This window comes from Coloeus monedula (genome assembly GCF_965178545.1).
Source record: "Coloeus monedula genome assembly, chromosome: 1".
Classification (NCBI taxonomy): domain Eukaryota; kingdom Metazoa; phylum Chordata; class Aves; order Passeriformes; family Corvidae; genus Coloeus; species Coloeus monedula.
Window position 1 is genome coordinate 74,580,458 of NC_138781.1, and position 20,002 is coordinate 74,600,459.

Sequence of the window (20,002 nt, forward strand, 5' to 3'; positions counted from 1 at the left end):
CCAAAGGGTTATAAACTTAAGAAATCATCTCCTACAGCTTTGATGACTCACTTTGAATTGGACTCCAGAAATGCAGGTTTCCTAACAATTCATTTAAGAAGAAGGGAGTTTGGTTTGAGGGGAAAGACCTGTTTGGGTTTTTTTAAATTTTCCCTTTATAGAAAGACTGTGGTCCTGTGGCACCTCACCATGCAGAACCCAGCGAATGAAATGTGGTGGGGCTCATTCCAGGCTCTCTTGGGGCTGCTGCCCAGCCACCCATCACTGCTCCTTCTCACTACTGCATATGTATGCAAAAGCCAGGGTGCTGCCAGGATGGCACCAAATTAGTTGTGTTTCAAAGCAGCCACCCTTGTTACTAAAACTCAGTGTGGTGGAGATGCCACATTTAGTTGCAATAGCACTCTGCTACCAGAAGATATGGTCAACCATGGTACCCCTACACTTTCTGATAGGGGCTGAGAGGAGCCATTACCAGAAAACTGCCTAAATGTCAAGGATATCTGATGACAAAAGGTGAATTTTAGATGGCTGCAGTGGACAAAGACTTCCTCCCTGAGCAAATCCCTCCTACCGCTGTCTCACCTCTTTGAGTAACCTTCTGCTTTTACAGGACTGCTCTCTGATGAGCTGCCTTGCTTTGCTTTCCTGCACTTACCAGTTATCTCTTTATCTTCATCATAATGTCTCCCTAGTTATGCAAAGGAATTGTAATGGATTCCTACAATGGTCACTCTAACACATAGGCATTCATGTCAAGCCCGAAAGCCATCCAATGTGGCACGTAGGTATTTAGGAATTAGCTGTGTCTACTTTGATGTCACACATTTTCAGACTTGCAGAGACAGCAAAATCCCAACAGTGTTCAGAAAGGGATCCTACGCAGGGAACATCATACAGCAGACAGCAAGTTCTGAGTGTAAATGAAAACAATGTTAAACAGCATTATGAATTGAAAAGGCATGAAACAACTCCTATGGCTGTCACTAAGGGAGAGAACAGGGCAAAACAAGATGGAAACATTGTCCTGAGAAAACATACCAGTTTTAGAGAGAGAATTTTAACTCTGATATACTACAGCTCACTCAAAAGCTGAAATTCTTCTACCAAGATATTTAAGTAAAGGCATCAGTCCTGAGGGAAAGAAGAGCATTCTCAAGTATAATGGCACCTGAGAGTGCTGACCAGCTGCATTGCCCAAGCAACACACAACCCATCTGCTGAAATTCTGCAGAAATCTCTACTATTGAAACCACTGACCACAGCAGAAACTCCTGCAAATAGATTTTAAAAAGAAAAAAAAAAAAAAAAAAAAAAACAATTCCTACATATTTGGCTGAAAGAATAAAAATACACGGAACATGGCCAATTTGGAGAGAATTTAAACAATACATAAGGGACCTGTTAGCATTTGTAGGCAAAATGAAGGAATCAGAACAGTTATAGACTGAAGCTGAATGGATCTTAAAACACATGTGGCAAACAGCAGTTTCATTGTGGGCTCCTACTAAAGCAGCCAGTGACCTGCAATTGCAGTGTGATACCTGCACAGGAGGTACACAGGGTTCAAGCAGAAAACACAGCTCCCACCGCTGGCATGTCTTTAGTGTGGGAAACAGCCCCAAACTGCTAATGGTTGTTATTCCTCAAGCAAAGCCTGTAGAAATATCAGGAAACCAAAGCTACAGACACCTGCAGGCAACTGCAGGAAGTTCAACACTACTTTACGATGGCAACAAAATGGACTTTCTGGCTCTCCAGATGAGTATTTGAAGGTTAATAGTACAGAATCTCTAAACTCTTTAATTTGGAGGAAACAAGTGAAGTATTATTTTACCCTCTTTCTTTATAAGTGAAAGAAGTAGGATGGAAAACGGAGTTATAGACAGGAACATTTTGCAACAGGATTATCAGACTACTTAAAAAGGTGAATTTGAGGAAAACCTCAAGGCTTTTAAAGACACTTACTGTAGAACTGCTGATTTCCCTGAGTGGCAATAGCGACAAAATAACTTAAACGACAAGTAGTACACGCTACTCCTCTCAGCCATGTGGTGATAAGGTCATGCTGCACTCAGTGGAAAACAACTGGGAAGCATTTGGCAGCATCGACAAAGCATGAAGTGTCTCCAAGCTATACCATATAACAGCTTCAACCCAAACCAGAAAGAAACTAAACTCCTGTACGAGGCAGTGGAGGTATTTCAGGATGGCAGTAAAAGGCAGGAAAGCAGAAATTTGCTTCAGAAGAGAGCAATCCCTATATTTTGCAAGAGCACAAAATATGCCTGCAGAGTCTGTGATTAGGAAACTGTTCCAGCTGCTGCTGATGCCAGGAGAGAGATTACACACCCCAGCTGCTTACTTCTCTCTCATTCCCCATCTTGCCTCTCTGTTCTGCCTCTTTCACAGCTCTCTACGTAATATGGTTCTGTAAAAAGAGACAGTTAGGAAAAATTTAAAAACAGTACTACATTAAGCAAAGAGCAGCACCTCTCTAGAGAAGGAAGGATGGAAAGACAAGTAAGCAGTAGGTAAACACTATTCACTGCCTTATCCTGTTGTACCTATGGCCACCCACTGCACCACCTACTAGTAATTCATTCATAAGTTATGATTGGATTATTTTGCAGAACCAGGCTGGGGACAGACAAACATTTTTCAGACAGCTCAGCTGTTAGAACTAAGAGATGGCGTTTACTCATAGCTGGAGCAGGGTGGATGACAAATAGGAACATCATCCAAAACATCTGATCATCTCCAGCAGTGCATAGAAGTGGGTACTGTCCTTCTGAACTAACTGTAGTGAATAGATTGCCTTGTTCGTGGCTGTACAGAAACAGAATAGGACTGTGCATGTCTAAAGGGATTGAAGGGCTGCTCAGTTTTGCCACACAAAGTCCACCTAGGATACAAGAGATGTTGTTCTTACTGCCTGGCAGCTTGCACTTCTATGGGGTCAGCACTGTTCAAAATTGTCATCAGGTGGGACTAGAGACAGGAACGAGGATTCTGTTAAGAGAAGCAAGGATTGGTATTTGCACATTTGGGTAAATTTGTTCATTGCTACATCACCAGGTATTAGTGCTGTATTTCAGGTGTAAAACTCTTCAAGGGTGAGATTCCCTATTTTTCTATTCCTTTGCTTTTCCTTTTACTTTAATCACAACTATATAAAACATATAGAAAAATACGGAGATCCAGTTCAAATATGGAGGCATGAGCAACCAACTTCACAGTGCCTCCTGGATCAGTATTTTCACTAACTTGCTCAGAGATCCTATTCTTACCATCTCACCCAGAGGAGAGTCTGCTTGCCCTAAATGCTGGTCCACACTGTCTCCTACTAAGCTGACAGCCAAGCTCAGCAGTCTCTGCTGAAGGATATCATTCCATGTTCTGTTACTCCTAATGCAGGGCTGACTTCAGGTCTGTTTTTACTTAAACCTAAGATGACTAAGTGTTTACCAAAGCCAGCTGTTGTTCACAGGATAGCCTGGTAATTTTATGATGGTCCTTTTCTAATAAATCAAACACACAGAGAGGAGGTAACGACAAGCTAACATATGTATGCTATCTCATAAAACAAACAAAATATAAACATAATAATATCATCAGCATGATTCCAGACATGCTCATGCTGCCTTTCCTAAGCCCACATGCTAGACAAGTTCCTACCAAGTCCACTCAACATCTCCAAGAGTCTGCCTAAATAAAAATGAATCAGTGAGGGGATTACAAATGTAGCTGCTGTTGGAAAAAGACAGAGACTCCACTTACTCCCCCCTTTACTGGGTCCTTATCTGTAGGCTACCTGTTTTCATCACATTAAAGGCCCCTTGCCTCTACTTCCAGGTCTTTCATAGCACTGAACTCTCCATGGGGCACCTGCATCTCTACCATCCTGGCTCCCCTCTGACCCGCCAGGAGCACAAGCTCCTCCTGTTCTGCTACACCCGTTGGTTATCACAAACTCACCAGCAAAGCCTCCAAGGTCCTCTCCTTTCTCCAAACCTGTGTTTCTATTGCAGAGAGCCTTGCACCTACTCTGGTCTCTAGGAGCTGCCAGTTCATTAATGTGGCAGGCCTGATTCAGTTTACATTTATAAATAGTTTAGATGAATATATACTTTCACCAAGATAAGTAGATCTCTACCAAAAACTGCAGAGATGGCAGCATTACAGAGATGACCTGTCTCATTCCAATGGGGCTTTTACAACAGAAGTTTTCATTGATGTTTTGAAAAGTAAAAGAAGGCCTAAACTCAGATACTCAAAATAAATAATCTTTTCTTATCCAAGTAATTGTATAAAACAAGAAAACTACTCTCTTGTTGAAACTCCTTTTTTTTAAACCAGCCCAGCCTGATGTTCAAGAAGGGCCAGTGATGACGATTTTTGTTGTCAGTCTTCTTTGGCAAGGAAGCTATTTTTCTCTTCAATTAATGATGTTCTGGAAACAAGGATGCACAATTTATATCCTTACATAGTGAAAGATCAGTCAGTTCAGCTGACAGAGCTTTACAAGATGTTCCTCCGTTGCTACTCAGCACTGATTGATATTTTTATAGTTTCCTTTGCAGGCTCAAATGCTTCTTGTCTATCAAAGAAGTGGGGTTGCCTTAGGGTAACCAAGCTGAAAAGCACACGGTTTGCTGACCAGGCTATTCTGAATAATATTGGGTGCAGCGCTTCATTTTTTCCAAGGAACGCTGTTTCCATTAATACCTTCACATGATGTTTTTCCTGCTCAAAAACTTTAGAAAAACAAACTCAAGAACTATTCTTTAAATGAACCAAAGAGTAAAGCCTGCATGTGACTTTTTGGGAGAAAAAAAATTAAGCAAAACAAAACAAAATATGAAAGGCAACCTTTTTGGTTCACTGTGGGTTAATTAAATACCAGCATACTTTGTCAGAAGAAATGCCTTAATTTTCTTTACCAAAAAATAAATACTCAAGCTACCTTACAAGAACATATTAGAGTCAATAGAGTCTTTCAAGAGATTTTTGGTGGCTTTTAATCTGAACTTAAAGAACATGATGGAACTCTCATTATGGTAACACAGGCATTTTTTTACCCAGGGAAGTTTACACAAGCCACAGCTCCAGTTACGGTAACCCTACCTCAGATCCCAGTTTAGAAGTCCCCTAGTCCTCACCAATGCAGAGAAATAGCAGATCAGAACAGCACACTTAAGATGTTCTTTGAAATAAAGGACAAACATATGTACATGCCCTGACCCAAGGAGGCTTTTTACCAGTTCCACTAATCTCTAGACCCTGGTGCTCATAATACGACTGCTGCAACTTGATTCCCCCAGATAATTATAAATCCAGAAAAGATCACTGTAAAATTCATGGCCAGGACCCAAGACTCCTGAAGCCTGTCAATCTTTGTTATGTTCTTTGTTGTTGTGTTTTACAGCTGCAAAGGAATAATTAGGAAAAAATGAAGGTCTGTATAACAAGTAGATTTTTCTATATCTTTTCCACTGAAACTTGCTCAGCTTGTCCTTATACTTTTCACTTCTAGAGCACATTGGTTGTTCTTTCTTAAATGTCAACAAAACGAAAAAGCTGAGCATACAGCAGAACACATCCGTAGCTTGCAATGATTCCTGCCAAGATGAAACACAAACCTGGGCTCACCTTTTCATTTTTCTTCTTGAGCAGGTCACCAGCTGTTGTCTCCGAGAAAATGTGCATCCTAAAGGGATGTCCAGCTCCTGCCTTGCAAACTTTACGTTTTTTAACATGATGTTTTACACTTGAATTATGAATTATTAATGTTTTCACCTTCTCTACCAGAGGTCCTACAAGTTTCTGTAGTCCAGAAACACTTTGTTCAAGTCCATCTAGCCTTTTAACCTGCTGCTCTGCTTTCCTGTTTATATCAGAAAGAGATTTTCTCATTTTAAGGCAAAGTCCCTTCATTTCGTTATTTTTCAATTTTTTGTTTCTTTCCATCCTTAATCCAGGTTCAGATGTTTCCGCCTTTACCATCTCAATGTCTTTTTCAATGCAACAGATTTCTTGGGAAACACTGTTAAGCTTCTTAAGGACATTGTCTTGCAGAGTCAACAGTTTATCAATTTTCTCTTCAAGGGAGGCAAACTTCACATCCATGATGTTGAAACTTTCAGATGTGCTGACATTACTTCTCGCAACACGAAGAATTTGAGGAGGTTCCATTCCATTACCTGGCCCTTGGTTTTGCAAAGTGTTTGGATCGAATATTTTGGCCAAATTGTTGACCATAGACGTAGAAGAGCTCTGCCTGCTGGATGTGGTCATTTTGCTGGTTTGGGTATGGGAAGGAAATGCTCTGATGATCAGCTGCTTGAGGACAATATCAGTTGCAAAGGCTTTCCATCCAGGCTGCTCAGATATACAGCCAAGTTTGGCAACTCCAGCTCAACTAATTTAAAAACTACTCTCATATATTTGACTAAAACAGAGAAAAGAGACACTCAAATTATTTAGGAGAAAAATGCCTTTTATCCATTCTTTTCTTTACAAATATTTATCTATCTGTTTCTAAATTAAGTGAATATAGAGATGCATATCCTAAATGCACTCGGTTCAGTGATATCAGCCTAGCAAGGTCCGAACTATTTGCACTCCAATGGCATTTGATAGCAAAAAGGCTACGTGATACATGAGAAGTCATTAAGGGTAGAGAGAATTTGGCAGTGGTGTTGCTGCTTTTCAAAAGCCTAGCATGTAATGTGACCCCTGCTCTGAAGAGAATAAGGGTCCTTACAGGGAATTTAAGTGTGGCTGCTTGAAATTGCTATGTTTTAAGGTAAATTTTTCAGATGAAAACTTCTATTCCTTGAAAAGCCTGTTATGCCAGGCAGGAAGTCAATAGAGTGGTAAAAAACAAATACATTAAAGAAAGTAAAACAAGAAGGAGATGCTGGAATGCAAATATTTGGGAAAAAAAAAATCAGAGCCTTTTTATCTATCTTATGTCTCAGCTATCACATAGTTAGCTGTTTATGCACAAGTAGTTAACTCCATAGCTAACATCTTAATTTAGTTCTGTATTTATCAAGACTGTTCTAATTTGCTACAAATTAAGAGACTTGTGTTTTACTGTGATCTGGCCATACAAATACCAAAATAGAACATTTGATAGAGACTCAGCTCTTCTTTGTTTCCCTGACAGTAAATGTCTCGTGACCAGTAATTAGTATTCCTAACTCAAACAGTTTATTTAAGTTTTGCTTTTGCAAAAGACTTCCGTTTCTTTCAGAAAGACAGCACTGGACAAAAAAGAAATTCCATTACTAGGAAGAGGATTCCCCTAAGGGTAGGTCTGAATTGTTGAACACCTTTCATGTTGGTTAGAAAAATAAAAACAGAATTTGAAAGAAAGAATAAAACCAGCATTTCTCATCTCAAGTTAGCTATACTCCACAGGAGCAAGAAGCAAATCAGTATGGATCAGCTTGATAGAGACAGACTGCCTCTGAAACACAAAGAAACAGCTACCTTGGACAAATGTCTGCCATAGATTGACCACATATAGGCCAGTCTGCACTGCTGCCACATCTTTTATAGAAATAAACACATAAAGTTGGCCAGATGGTTGAAAAACAGCCAGACTGTTGCTCTGCTCAAAGGATCAAGAGCTTCTTTTGTGATCCCCGTGAACTATTTCTTTTGACAACCCCAGTTTCTCCATCCTTTAAACAGGGAGCATGAGGGATAATTAGGTAAGGGACATAGTGAGTTCTGAATACCTAACACACTAAATAGTCTTTCAAAATTGCATGGTCTTCTCTTCAATTTTAGGTGCCAAATGTGTCTTTTAGAGTCAATCACAGCTGAAGTTTTCAAAAGCTTCCGAAGGCATTCTTCTGCAATCATTTGTGACTCAACATGTAGTCAGTGTTGATAAGGATAAGCCAATTCAGGAGTTTATTCTCCAGTTACTGCAGGTTCATAAGTACATTTGTCACCACCTGGGATCAGTATGTTACTGCAAGTGAAAGTGAACTGTGTTCATGCATGACCCTAAAACATGGATTGAATGTTTTAAATAACAGACATTACCAAGAGCTGGCCATCATGTGTTACTGTGCACAGCACATTCACTGAGCAGACTGAGAAGGTTAAATATTTTTTAAAATAGGAAACAAGATTAAAAAGAACCCCAAACAGTCTAAAGATCTCTATTTCATGAAAAGAATAATATACAGGACAGCAGTTAAAAAAGAGGAAGTAATAACAAAGCAAAGAACATCACATCAGTTCCAGCAGAGTAGGTATATTTGAAGACCTTTTTCTTCTTCTGTTCATCTCTGCTAGAAACATGAACTAAACTCTCCTGACAGTTTCATCTCTGCAGAAGCCCCTGTTGGACACAAACTTCCAGAAGAGGCATTTGCATGTCTGTAAACTGGCCAGGTTTGAAAAGCCATTTATCTTGGATGAAACATCCCTGCAGGAGTTCACAGTCAGCTTTCCCCTGTCCCCTGTCCTCCCTGCACACAAAAAAAATAGGTTAAAGATTTATTAGATCTTGCCACCCATCCAGCTAGGACTCCTGATCTGGGGAATTTCAGAGGCAAAGACTGTTAGGCACAAGGATCCTCTCCAAAAGGAACATTTTGTTGAAGCAAGAAATTATTAAAAGGAAAAAAAAAAAAGGACATACAGACAGCAGTGGTAAAAACATGTGTTATATTACTGTGCACAGCCACATATGTTAAACATTTAAATCTCTCCTAAGAGTTGCCCAGGGAAATGCTATGTGAAGTACCTCAAACCAGTACTATAAACACTAATAAAAATTTTAAGCTCTCTGAGGTAAGATCCTATTATCAAGTATCATCTGTAAAGTCCTACTGATTTAATATTTTACCATGACATACAAAAATGCCAGACACCGAAAGGGTAGAAAGCAAACTATAGAAATGCTTCATTAAAAGTTCATCAGTATGTTTGTGGTTCTGTCTGAAGCTGAACTGAGAGAACTGCTGTGTAGGGGCTTGAAAATAGGAATAAATGAAAGCAAATGAACATCAGCTTGCTTTCTAGGCTCAGAAAGCTCTTGCCAGTAACTTCTTCACAGCAGGGTATCTGTGATCCCTGTCTCTTGGACTGTAAAATTGAACCAACCTTACATATCCAGATACTTTTCAGTTCAGTGAGAATTAATTACTTAAGGGAAAGTGATCTGTAAAAAACAGTGTAATTTAAAGTATTTGAACATCTCCTTCTTAGTGCTGTGAATTATTACTGCTACGCTATGAAATTCAATAATACTATATGTAAATAATTTGAGCCATTTATAATAACCAAATAGCTGAATGCAGCTTTCCTAGAAACGAAAATAATCTCTTTGCACCTGTACCTATCATAAATGCACAAAATAAGCCCATATAACAGCATTCTTATTTTCATCTCACAAACTTTAATGATGACTGATCATTGGATTTGTACAGCACCAAAATTACTTAAAAGTCTGTTGGAAACTAAGGGTGTGAGCTGCAGCAATGGTTACTTTCCATGAATTGAAAAAAGAGAAACACAGCTGACTGAAATACTTTGGAAAGAAAGCAATTCCACTAGTTTTAAAGATTACATGATTCCCCATGTTCCCAACATTGCATAATACTACAATTCAGAATATTAACACTAGGCCGCTGCACCATGGCAGAGACCATGTGAGCTCAAAGGCTGACATTGAACCTTGGGAACTTTTGCACACAGGTGTAACCAACACCTGCTAATCAACTGAGAAAATCTATGGTATTTGATAATCTGCCATACAGCCTAATTTCTTATATACAGTTGCTGCCATGTTGACGATGAATTCTTTTGAGTGGTTTTTACATAATAGAAAATTAACCTGCAGTTCTCAATTATTTCAAGGTCAGTTGGAAAAGGCCTTAAAGCAGTGTATATTATTTTCCAAGTATAGTGGCATTGAAAATTTGAAAGAAATAGCAATTAAGTACCAGCGGATATACAGTTGCTCCTACTGTGGCTTTCACATTTTTAACGTATCTGCAGACATGGTACAGTGAGCCTGTAAGAAATGTTACAAAACTCTGTACCTTACATAGACATAGTTAAATGGGCTATAGGTGAAGATTGGACAGACAGGAGAAGTAAATTTTTCTTTCTGATTTCTCTCTTGAACTCAAATTGCAGCCAGTGTTATTTTCTCTGCACACACAAATATGGAAAGCTGGCTAGCATTAGGAAATTATCCCAGCATATCTATTTGCTCCCTGGCTCTATAAGCTGTCTGCTTCTGAAAGTGATCCTCCAGTTCAGAGATGCCCAGACCAAGCTTTTAGCACATTCTGCCCCAAAGCCAGTAAAAGGCAGGTGGACCTCAGTTCCACAGTGTTTGTATCTCAGTTTCATAGGCATTAGAGAAAAAAACTGGAAAAAAAATGTCATAGCCCAAAACATCCAAACAGTTTCTAATCAGTAAGAATATGTAATATTTGTGGTTCTTTTAATTTCACGTGACAACTTATCAGTCCAAAGAAAGCCTGCCTTCTGCTTAAAAAAGTTGTTCACTAAGTTTTCACCAATTCTTGGTCCTCTGATCATACAGCTGAGCTGTTAACTACCCTGCCTTACCTTATCTTGTTCTACTGGACCCATGCTACCAGGAGTTACCCTCTCCCTCCCTGCTTTTTTAGACTTACTCTTTTCAATTTAGTTCTGTTCAGTTCTTCATTTTTCCTAACAATTAAAGGTCCAGACAGTGCACCTCATAAATTTATGTCTGCTGGCACCAAACATTATAAACAAGAACACAAGTGGAAATGTTTGAGTTGTAGAGCCTTATTCCAACGTTTTTGGGCTGTAAGCCATGTATCAGGATATGCCATATTTTGTGGAAGTTTGCAACCACTGAACTTGATCTGGAGAACATGGTACACATTCATCAATCTTGAGTTGTGCTAGATAAGGTATCTCCAAAACTCCCATGTCCAGTTTATTATTTTACTGCTATGGAGGAGGTGTTTTCCCCTCAGAAATAACATGGGGACACCTGCCATGCATGAGTTTGCAGCATGTGTGTGATGCACGCTCCACATTCCAGCCATTCCTCACTCATATGTGTAAGCAGCATATGTTCTCCTGACATTTCTGTACCTAGGTCCTGGCAAGAATTGGGTTTAAATAGGGAATATATTAAGGAGAGCAGGCTGCAGGTGTGTGAACAATTAGCTCTGACTTCCTGAGTTTTCCTAAGCCACTATCTAAATTTTCCTTGGTGCATGCAACTAAAGCTGATTTCTTCCTGTGCCATCCATGGATGACTAGAATAACTTGTTCTCTTCTCTTCTGAAAATACATTTAATGTATTTGAAGTTTATTATTATGTCTCCCTCTCAGTATTCTCTAAAATATGTAGTTACTTTGCACACAAAAACATATTACCATTTCCTAGAAGTGATCAGTATTAAGAAAAATGAGGGGATTTTTTTTCTTGAATATTTTTCTGGAGAAGTTACCTTCCTAGATGAAAAGAAATTGCAGATAGTCTGTGTTTGTGGATTTTTAATAAATTCATTTGTGAAAATTGCACAAGCTAACATGTTACGCTGTATCTCCTAGAAAACAATGTTAGATTTGTCTTTCCTTAGAACAATGGACCTTCTTTTCAATTAAAAATTTGTTTAAATCTTTAAAATAAAACCTCAGGACAGTGAAAATAAAAACTGCATAAACATATAGCATGAGTCAGCTTTTCAGGAGCCCACATAACAAAATTACTACCCATTGTTTTTTATTTCAATGAGTTAAAATAAGACCTTTGTAAGATTTTCTACAATTATCTTACTTTTCTGCTGACTTCTCATTTATTTTTATTCTTCTCAATGTCTAGTTCATGCCTTATATATCCCTGCCCTATATATCTGGAACTTCCATATTCTTCTTCCTTCCTTAAAATTAATTATCTCCTGCCATTCTGACGACTGTTTTGTCTTCAGTCTTTATCTTATGGTTGATCTGCATTCACTTAATGAAAACTCATTCATAAATTAAGAAAGATCAGGGAATATTTGTTAACCTATTCTTATGAAGTTCTAGTTCAAATTAACTATTTTAATGCTCTATGTTCTACAAACTAAAACAAAAAAAAACCCAAAAAAACCGACAAGACAACAAACCCAACAAACAAACCACTCCTTTTTCTGAAACTCTGATCAAGAGATATATTAATTTTATTCTCAGATTTTCCACAGAAATGCATATTTTGTGGCAGAACTGGTCAGAGCACATCACAGAGGAGTTCCAATAGTATCTTTTATATTTGAATCACCAACTGTGTTTTAGAGAAAAATCACATCTTTGTATTTTTCCCTATTGTGATAGTGGTCATAAACTGTAGACATCCCTAGAAAACAAGTCTGTCTCCTTTAATCAGTTGCAAATAAGGTGTTTTGAAGAAGACCCTTATATCATGCACAGAATATTTCTGTAGAAGTCTCAGTAAGATCCATATCTCAATAAGTCTCAAAGAAGGAACAACTTGAGATTTTGGGGAACAGGAAGGTCACTATCCAAAGTACTCAAAGATTTCTATGTGCTAGTCACAAAGCAGAGAACATACACAGTAGTGCACGTGAGAGCTAAAGCACATCTGCTCTTTCTCTAGTAGGCAAAAACAGCTCCCTGAGAAACAGTTTAAGCTTACAGCTGCTCAGCTCTGAAACAGATTAGAAAGCAAGCATGAAAGCTATGAACCAGACTCAGAAAGTCATGCTGTTTACTGAAAGTTCACAGATGTCTGTGATGGTAGAACAGAAAAACCATTCTCTTCCCCCTGCCCTCCTTCCTCCCACCCTTCCCAATCAAAAAAGATCCATCAAGATAGATGAGGAAATTTATCCAAAATGATGTATTTCTACAATCAGCAGTCATGTTGGACTCCTTCACTGTGGGGGCTGAAATAACTGTGTGCCTAAGATTAAGTGACATACTGTATCATAAGTGATATACCTTTATGGCTGCTCTGGGGTCTGCCCAAAACACTTGTCTAGAACTCTGCATAGGGTCAGAAAAGGAAACAGTTTCATACAGTGCAGGAGCATACAGCAAGAAAAGTCTGGCACCAAACTTCATGAGGTAGGACTAGGGAATTTACTGCTCCACAGGGCTCTCTGCACACAACTACTCTACGACCTGTTAATTAATTATGAATTCTGACTTCCTTTACTGTAATGACTCTGGTAACTAAGTACCCTGGAATATCCTAGTGATAAATGATGAGAGCAAGTCCCTGAAACAAACTACAGAGAGATCCTATTATAGTTCAGTGATCAATCTGCAGATGTCTGGTACTGGTCTTTTAGGTATACTAGCACCCTCAAATTTTGAGCCTCTCTGTAAGGGTTTATGTGACCACCTTTTGCAGGAAAATAAATGTTAACTGATCTGTATATCCTTCTGTGGAAAATATCTTTGAAGATGAAAATGATAACAAGGCAAAATCCATATTTTGGGGTGAAATCTGTTGTACTCTGGAACTCTGCAGATCTCTTTCATGTGGAAAAGCATTTGCACAGGAAAAGTAGTGCAACTGCAGGTTGCATGGTGCAGCATGCAACATTTATCCAACAACTAACTCACACATTACATCCCATTGTTAACAGGTTTCTTTGGATGAATAAGAACCGCACAGTACATTTAAAAAGCCACCAAAATCAGCATCTGTATGCTTAAAAGCCGAAGTTCAAAGCATTTCACATTCAAAGTGCAGAGCGTTCTTTCACTGAGGGTTGGTCTCCACTATCATCTCCTGCTGTCAAGATATCACATCAAGAGTCTCACCTTTGCTTAGCTGTCCACAATTAACTATACTAAAAACAAAACAAATCTCAAAACCCAGAATTTCTTAAGCCTGAAAAATACTGTGTGATAAATTACCCATTAATAGCCTAAAACTCTATTTCCAGGAAGCCTGTTTAAAGGAAAATTCCTGACTTTCTGAGGCTAAAGCAGAGGTGTCATAACTCTGAAGCAGAGCAATGAAAGAAGTACTGTCTCCAGGTGCAGCAGGAGCTGTACCTCATTTCATCTGCTGGGTAGACTGGTTAAAATCTTTGGTTGCAATCCAAAACTTTCTGGCAGCTAGCATCCTGTATTAAAATTTATAAACCACAAAAGGCCTTTTCTTACAAAAAAGTTAATTCAGGATGGATAGGCTGAAAAGACTTGAAAGGGACAGTCATCAGAAGTGGTTATATGGAAAATTGGATGTAAGTAACACCTTTCCCTCCATCAGAACATACTAAAAATACAGTAAATGCAATTTCAGTGAGAAAGGGAAACTGTGCTGATTAAAAGATCTTTAAAAGAGCTGCAGAGAAGAACCCCAGAGCCGCCTGTCCTGTTGGGAGGTAGAAGTTCTACAAAGCATATATTATCCTCTTCAGAAGAAACACACTGATAGCTCAGCTTTCTTCAAGCTGCAAAACTTACCTGCTATCTACAGTATCTGAGCCCTGGTCAGAAACAGTGGACATCCTCTGTGGTGACTGCCCACTCAACAGGCAGAGCAGTCAAGACCCCTGTGTGCCTTGGGCTGTCACTCTGTGATCAGCTGGCTTTACAAACTAAACCTTACAATGCAATTATCTTCTGATTCCCTCAGACTTAACTCATATTCTCTGCTATAAGAACACGCCAAAGGTAACACCAGGCTAGTGAAGATCCCAGTGTGACAAAGAGTGCTCTTCTGATGAATGACTACTGATTCATTTTCACTTGTGGTGGTTTGTTCCCTGCTGCCTTCTACTGTGAGACCAGCTGTGGCAGTGCAGAAGTGGGAAGGAAATTTTGTGGATTTTTGCTTGTTTGCTCCTTTAGAATAACAGTAAACACTACCCACAAGTACTATTAGCCCAATTCTGTATCATACACTTACTGCACCAAAAAACAGGAATTCACTCATTCTGTAAGCCAGCCAGGGCACCAGTTATTTATTCAGGCAGACTCTGCTGAAGCAAACATTTTTTTACTACTATGACTGCAACCAGAGTTGGAATTAAACAGACTTTAACTAAGTAAATCAGCACAAAAAGCTGCATGCAGAAAATGCCTTGACTCATCTCTTGAAAACCTAGCACCAGAAGAAGTGAAATGAATGGCACATTCATATTAAGCATGGATGCCAGAATCCAGGATGGTGTAAAAGAAAAAAGAAGAAGCACCATGAGACGCACAGAGTGGCAACCAGTGTTTTCAGGAAAGGGGCAATTTGAGCTCATTTGATCTGTAGGGTTAGCTAATTCTGGTGAATGTCGATATTTTACAGATTGTAACCTGAGCTTGGCAACTTTCCATAGCCTTACTTTATGCTTTAGGGATGAAGAATTCAAAGGAAGGGTGTTACCTAAAATTTAACTTCTGGGCTGTATTAAAAAGCCCTAAAATCCAGGAAGCTAAGTATTAAAGTATTTCTCCCCTTTGATCTATTTGTTTTATACCAATACAAATTGCCCATTCTGCTCAATTTCATGACAGAATGAATAGACATGAGGTAAATAAAGGTCACAGAAATCTTTTTCCTTGTCTTCCTGCTCTGCCCAGGGTGCACATTAATAGCATTTTGCACTAGTGTATATTTTCAGCAACAGAAATGTCTTTTAGCTACATGTCTTTTTTTTTGGCTATTTTCACCCCTAAAGTGTTCATTCCAAAATGAAACATGGCAAGTTCCCAGCCTTATAGCTGAACTTTGAAAGCCATCACAATCATCACCTATTTTTGTCTCTTCTAAACCCCATATATTTCAATTAAATGATCATTCCAGATGCCCAGCCACCTGGCTGCAAAGATTAGCCACATTCAGTGCCCAACCAAAGACATTCAGCAAATTAAGAATATCAACATCTGTTACAGAGACTCAGCGTGTCACTTCTTCAATTTTGAATTACCTGGTGACTTCTAAAAGGTTCTATTGTAGCTGGTAGGACACTGATACACAAAATTAGCTGAGATTGACCAAATATCTTCTAGAATAAAGCTTTTTTGTTTTAATTTGCCAGGTTTTGTTCAGCTTGAAAACTTCCAAAGATGAGCACCAGTCTTGGTCTCATTGTCGTGAGAACCTCCAAATTAAATTATTTCCAAGATAAAACAAAATTTAAAAGATGTTTTGTGTGTACTAAATATATTCTTATGACCATTTACACAAAATCTGGGGAGAGGACTGTTGCTGTCAAGTATTTGCCTTTGCTAACAGAGGAGGACTTTCCTGGCAGACACAGGGAGTTTGAGCAGGATTTACTTTGCAGAGGCTTCTTTCACTTTCAAGAACCCACAGTGGCCCTGGCAAATGCATCCCTGAACACTGATATCTTTTCCTCCCATGCTTTCACTTCTCTCTACGACACCCTTCAGGCATTGTAGAGTATGTAAAGAACCTTTTTAAATGTAGCACAGTGAGTATCATGGGGAAGGATACACTAAATAAGAAGAAACAAAAGTTCTGAAAGTGAAGCTGTTGTAAACAGGCTTCTGCTTACCATCCAGGAAGGTCCCAAAAAAGGTAGTATGCATCCAGATGTTAAGACAGTCCAGAAGAACTGGGGGAGAAACCCTGAGGCTGCACATTTGCCATTTTTTGACTTCAAGTGCTTTTCTTGGGAAGCACTGCTCCTTAAGGCAGGCCAGGAATAAAATAACAGCTGTGTCATCCAGGAAAGAAGAGCTAAGGTTTTATTTTGTGGTGATGCTACAGGAAAACTGCTTTCAAAGGTCAGTTTGGGCATCTGGTGAGCACAATGACACAAAGGACACAGAGTTGGATCACAGTGACCACAACTGAAACACTATTTCTCTATCTTAATGAGCAGGCTAAGTAAAATCATGTAAGATTTAAAGTGCTTTGGGCCAACTAGCTAAGCAAAAAGAGCACTTCCTTTGGCCAGCTGTAGCTTTTCCCAGACAGAAGTTTCTTTTCACAGAAATTTTATCAACATGTAACACTGGGTAAGTCTGCAGTTTGAGTAAATAATAAAGTACACCAGTGTTACAGAAGTTGGCTAAATAAAACAGAGGCTGGTATTACTGATTCATTAATATTCCTGAATATTAATGTGTTTCAGCCTGTAAATACAGAGGAAATACTGTTTTTCTTTTTAGGAAAAAAGTATTTCAGTAGTTCCATGTTGCCTGCTGAGAAGCCTCACCTTCCTACCATATTGTATCACTTACACACTTGCAGTCCTACCTCTTAAATCTCTGATTTCATGTAACTAACAGAGTTTTCTCTTTCTTTTTTCTTCTAGAAAGTCCAATGGAGTCTTTAAGGACTTTAAAGAACTCAGTAGTCACGATTATTAAACTAGAGTCCAAAATGAAAGCCTTGTGTCAACAGAACGGCTTAAGTTAGATCACAAGTGCCAAAGGCCAGATTTTTTCTCTCAGTGAGTACAGAAGAACCAAACCAATGGACTCAGTCTGTCTACTGAAGCTCAGCAGTTGTATCACTTCTTTGCCAAAATGCAGACATTGTGCTTTCCTGTTGTCACCTGCTCCAAATTAAAACTCTGTTACAGTGCACACCTGCAGGCCACCAAAGTGGAGGCTCTAAGCCTTTGCTTGGTTCTTGCTGTGGGATTCAGTATTCATTTTATGAGGATAACTTTAAGCTACAGACACAAGAACTGAAGTATGAACCATATAGGAGGGCCCATCCACACAGGTGGCCAGAACAGGTGCAAGGCAACCTCTGCTGACAGTAGTCATGTTTCAGAGTGTTTCACCATCTGACGTCATTAGCTGCATCCAGAAGCATTTCTGACTGCTTTTTGAAAAGCCTTTGGGGAGAAGCTTTGCCTGCTGCTCATACTTAGTTGTATGAACTTCAGAACTCTAAAGCCTTCTGGGGTGTTCAGGTGAAAACAACTGTGCTGCTGTGTGATAGGAGTGGGGACCCTTCAGAAGCTGAAGAAAAGAGCATTCTGAACAATTTATGCAGGACACAAGCCACGTGCACTGGTAAGCAGGCCTAGCTCCTTAGTGAAGCAGATGGTTGGAACAGTGCTCTCCTGGAAACTTGTCCAGCAAAAAGAAAGACAGGTGAAGAGTTTGTACCCTTACTTTTCCCACTTGCTCCATGTAGTTGGCCCAATCACTATCTGGATTTCTTATCCTATCTGAGAACAGAAAGGGGGATGATGATGTCTAGACAGCATGGCTTTCTTGCACCTGTAACTTCCCCACAACTTGCACCTGTAACTTCACAACTTCTGCATAAGAGGGGCTATAGGCTCTCTAACTTTAAATGGTTAAAATGCAAAGAAACAGCAACCAGAAATGTTAGGGGTCTTGCTGCATTGCACAGCTGATCACAGTGAACATCCTGTGTTATGCAGGAGCAAATTATTTTATAAACCTCATAAATAGGAAACTCTGACTTGAAAATACAGCAGGAGTAAGAAACACTATACCTATGCAATAGAAGAAAACTAACATTTCCTAGGAGCCAGACCTTTTGCATTTACTGAAGTGTTTTCAGGCTAAATTGTTACGTAATTTTTGTATTGAAAAAAGGAACCATAGCATTGCTTAGAATAGGTTTGTTGTATTTATATTAATGAAAGATCAGATCTGGATTCCTGAGTGTCTAGTGACTGTTTCTGGGACAGGGAAACACGAGAAGAGCAGTCATGTTATGAAACAAACTCTCCTCTTACCTCAAAGTCACTTTTCTCTCTTCCCCTGACCTATCCTCATCTGTTCCCTGCTTCTATTTGCAGAACTCCATTAACGTTACACACTCTAATTTGATCACAAGTTTTTGGGTTCCATACAGAAACCCAAAAACAGAAACTCCTGGCCGATTTCCATGGCCTCTACACCATGGAAGGGCAGGCTGAAAGATAAAAATGGTCCCTTCTCACTTCATGCAACTGATGAAAGCCTATGTTATAGGCCTTTTTACCTTTTAAACCCTGTAATATTTTTGGGATCACAGATGCAAGTAACACCCTCTTTCTCTCTCCTGTTTGAAGGGAAAGCAAAGATAGATAAAGCCCTAATGATACCCCTGTCTGGCTTTCCTCTTCTTCTTAGCAGGACAGCCAGCTATTACACCTGTTAAAGCTGAATATAAACACAAGGAAATGAAGTTACAGAACCTCTAGACCCCATGAGATAACTCTAGTCATCTAAAAGATGTTTAGCCTAAGGTAGGCATTCTCTATAGTCAAGGGAGAGAAAAAGTGAGCAATGTCTACAGGACAGTTCATCCCCAGGTTATGATGGAGCACAAATGGAAAGAAATATCTGAGGTGGTATTGCTCTCCTACCTGACTAAAGGAGGAAACCTGTTACTGTTTCAAGGACTAGGGGCAGAGATGACTAATCTCACCTTTTGCCCTCACTACAACAAAGCTTAGAAAACAGTCTGTCATCACAGAAACTTGAATCATAGCTTTCAGCATTGTTTAAGTTATGTCTGTCCCTATCCTGGGCAAGAGCCAGCCTTGTAACCTTCCTTCTACTGCCCTGTCATGTTAGGCTCTAATGAGAGAGCACAATGAAACAGCGTATTCTCATCTCAGAACATCAAACAGTGGGCTTTGATTTTGTGAGATGTGGCAGATGGTATTTTCATCATGACTTCTATCAAGTAACTCTCATGAATGTTGCTTGGAAAAATGGCATCGGCAGGAATCATGGATTAAATTTTGTCCTAAGGGTATGAAATATAGGAGAACTGATCAGAAATCACAAAGTATTTCATCACTCTGCTTACACAACGCAGATGAGCACTGCAAAAGGGACTGTTTTTCTCAAAATATCTGATTTTCACTCTTTGGAAAGGCAATTTCCACAAGCTGGAAAAAAATCCACAGTCTTTGGAAAGGCGGGGCAATTTCACAGAGCAATCTCACTTTGCAATTAGGCTTTGTTGCTCAGTTTCTTATTAGTCTGCTTAGCTGGTTTAATGGTTTCATAAAACAGTTCATTCCTCTCTCACTTGCTCTCTTTCCCCCCCCCC

The 20,002-nt window shown here is 39.3% G+C and overlaps 1 protein-coding gene across 2 annotated transcripts in view; it reads right to left on the reverse strand.

Annotated features, from left to right (window-relative positions):
* MYLK4 (myosin light chain kinase family member 4) overlaps positions 1–20,002 on the reverse strand; it is an 81,660-nt gene that overhangs the window by 26,601 nt on the left and 35,057 nt on the right. The window contains exon 1 of one of the 2 annotated variants that reach the window (XM_082297774.1): positions 5,653–6,617. The exons of the other annotated variant lie outside the window; for it this stretch is intronic. Coding sequence (XP_082153900.1) covers positions 5,653–6,297 — 645 coding nt within the window. The 5' untranslated portion in view covers positions 6,298–6,617. Of the gene's footprint in view, positions 1–5,652; positions 6,618–20,002 lie in introns of those variants that run through there. 2 annotated transcript variants of the gene reach the window in all.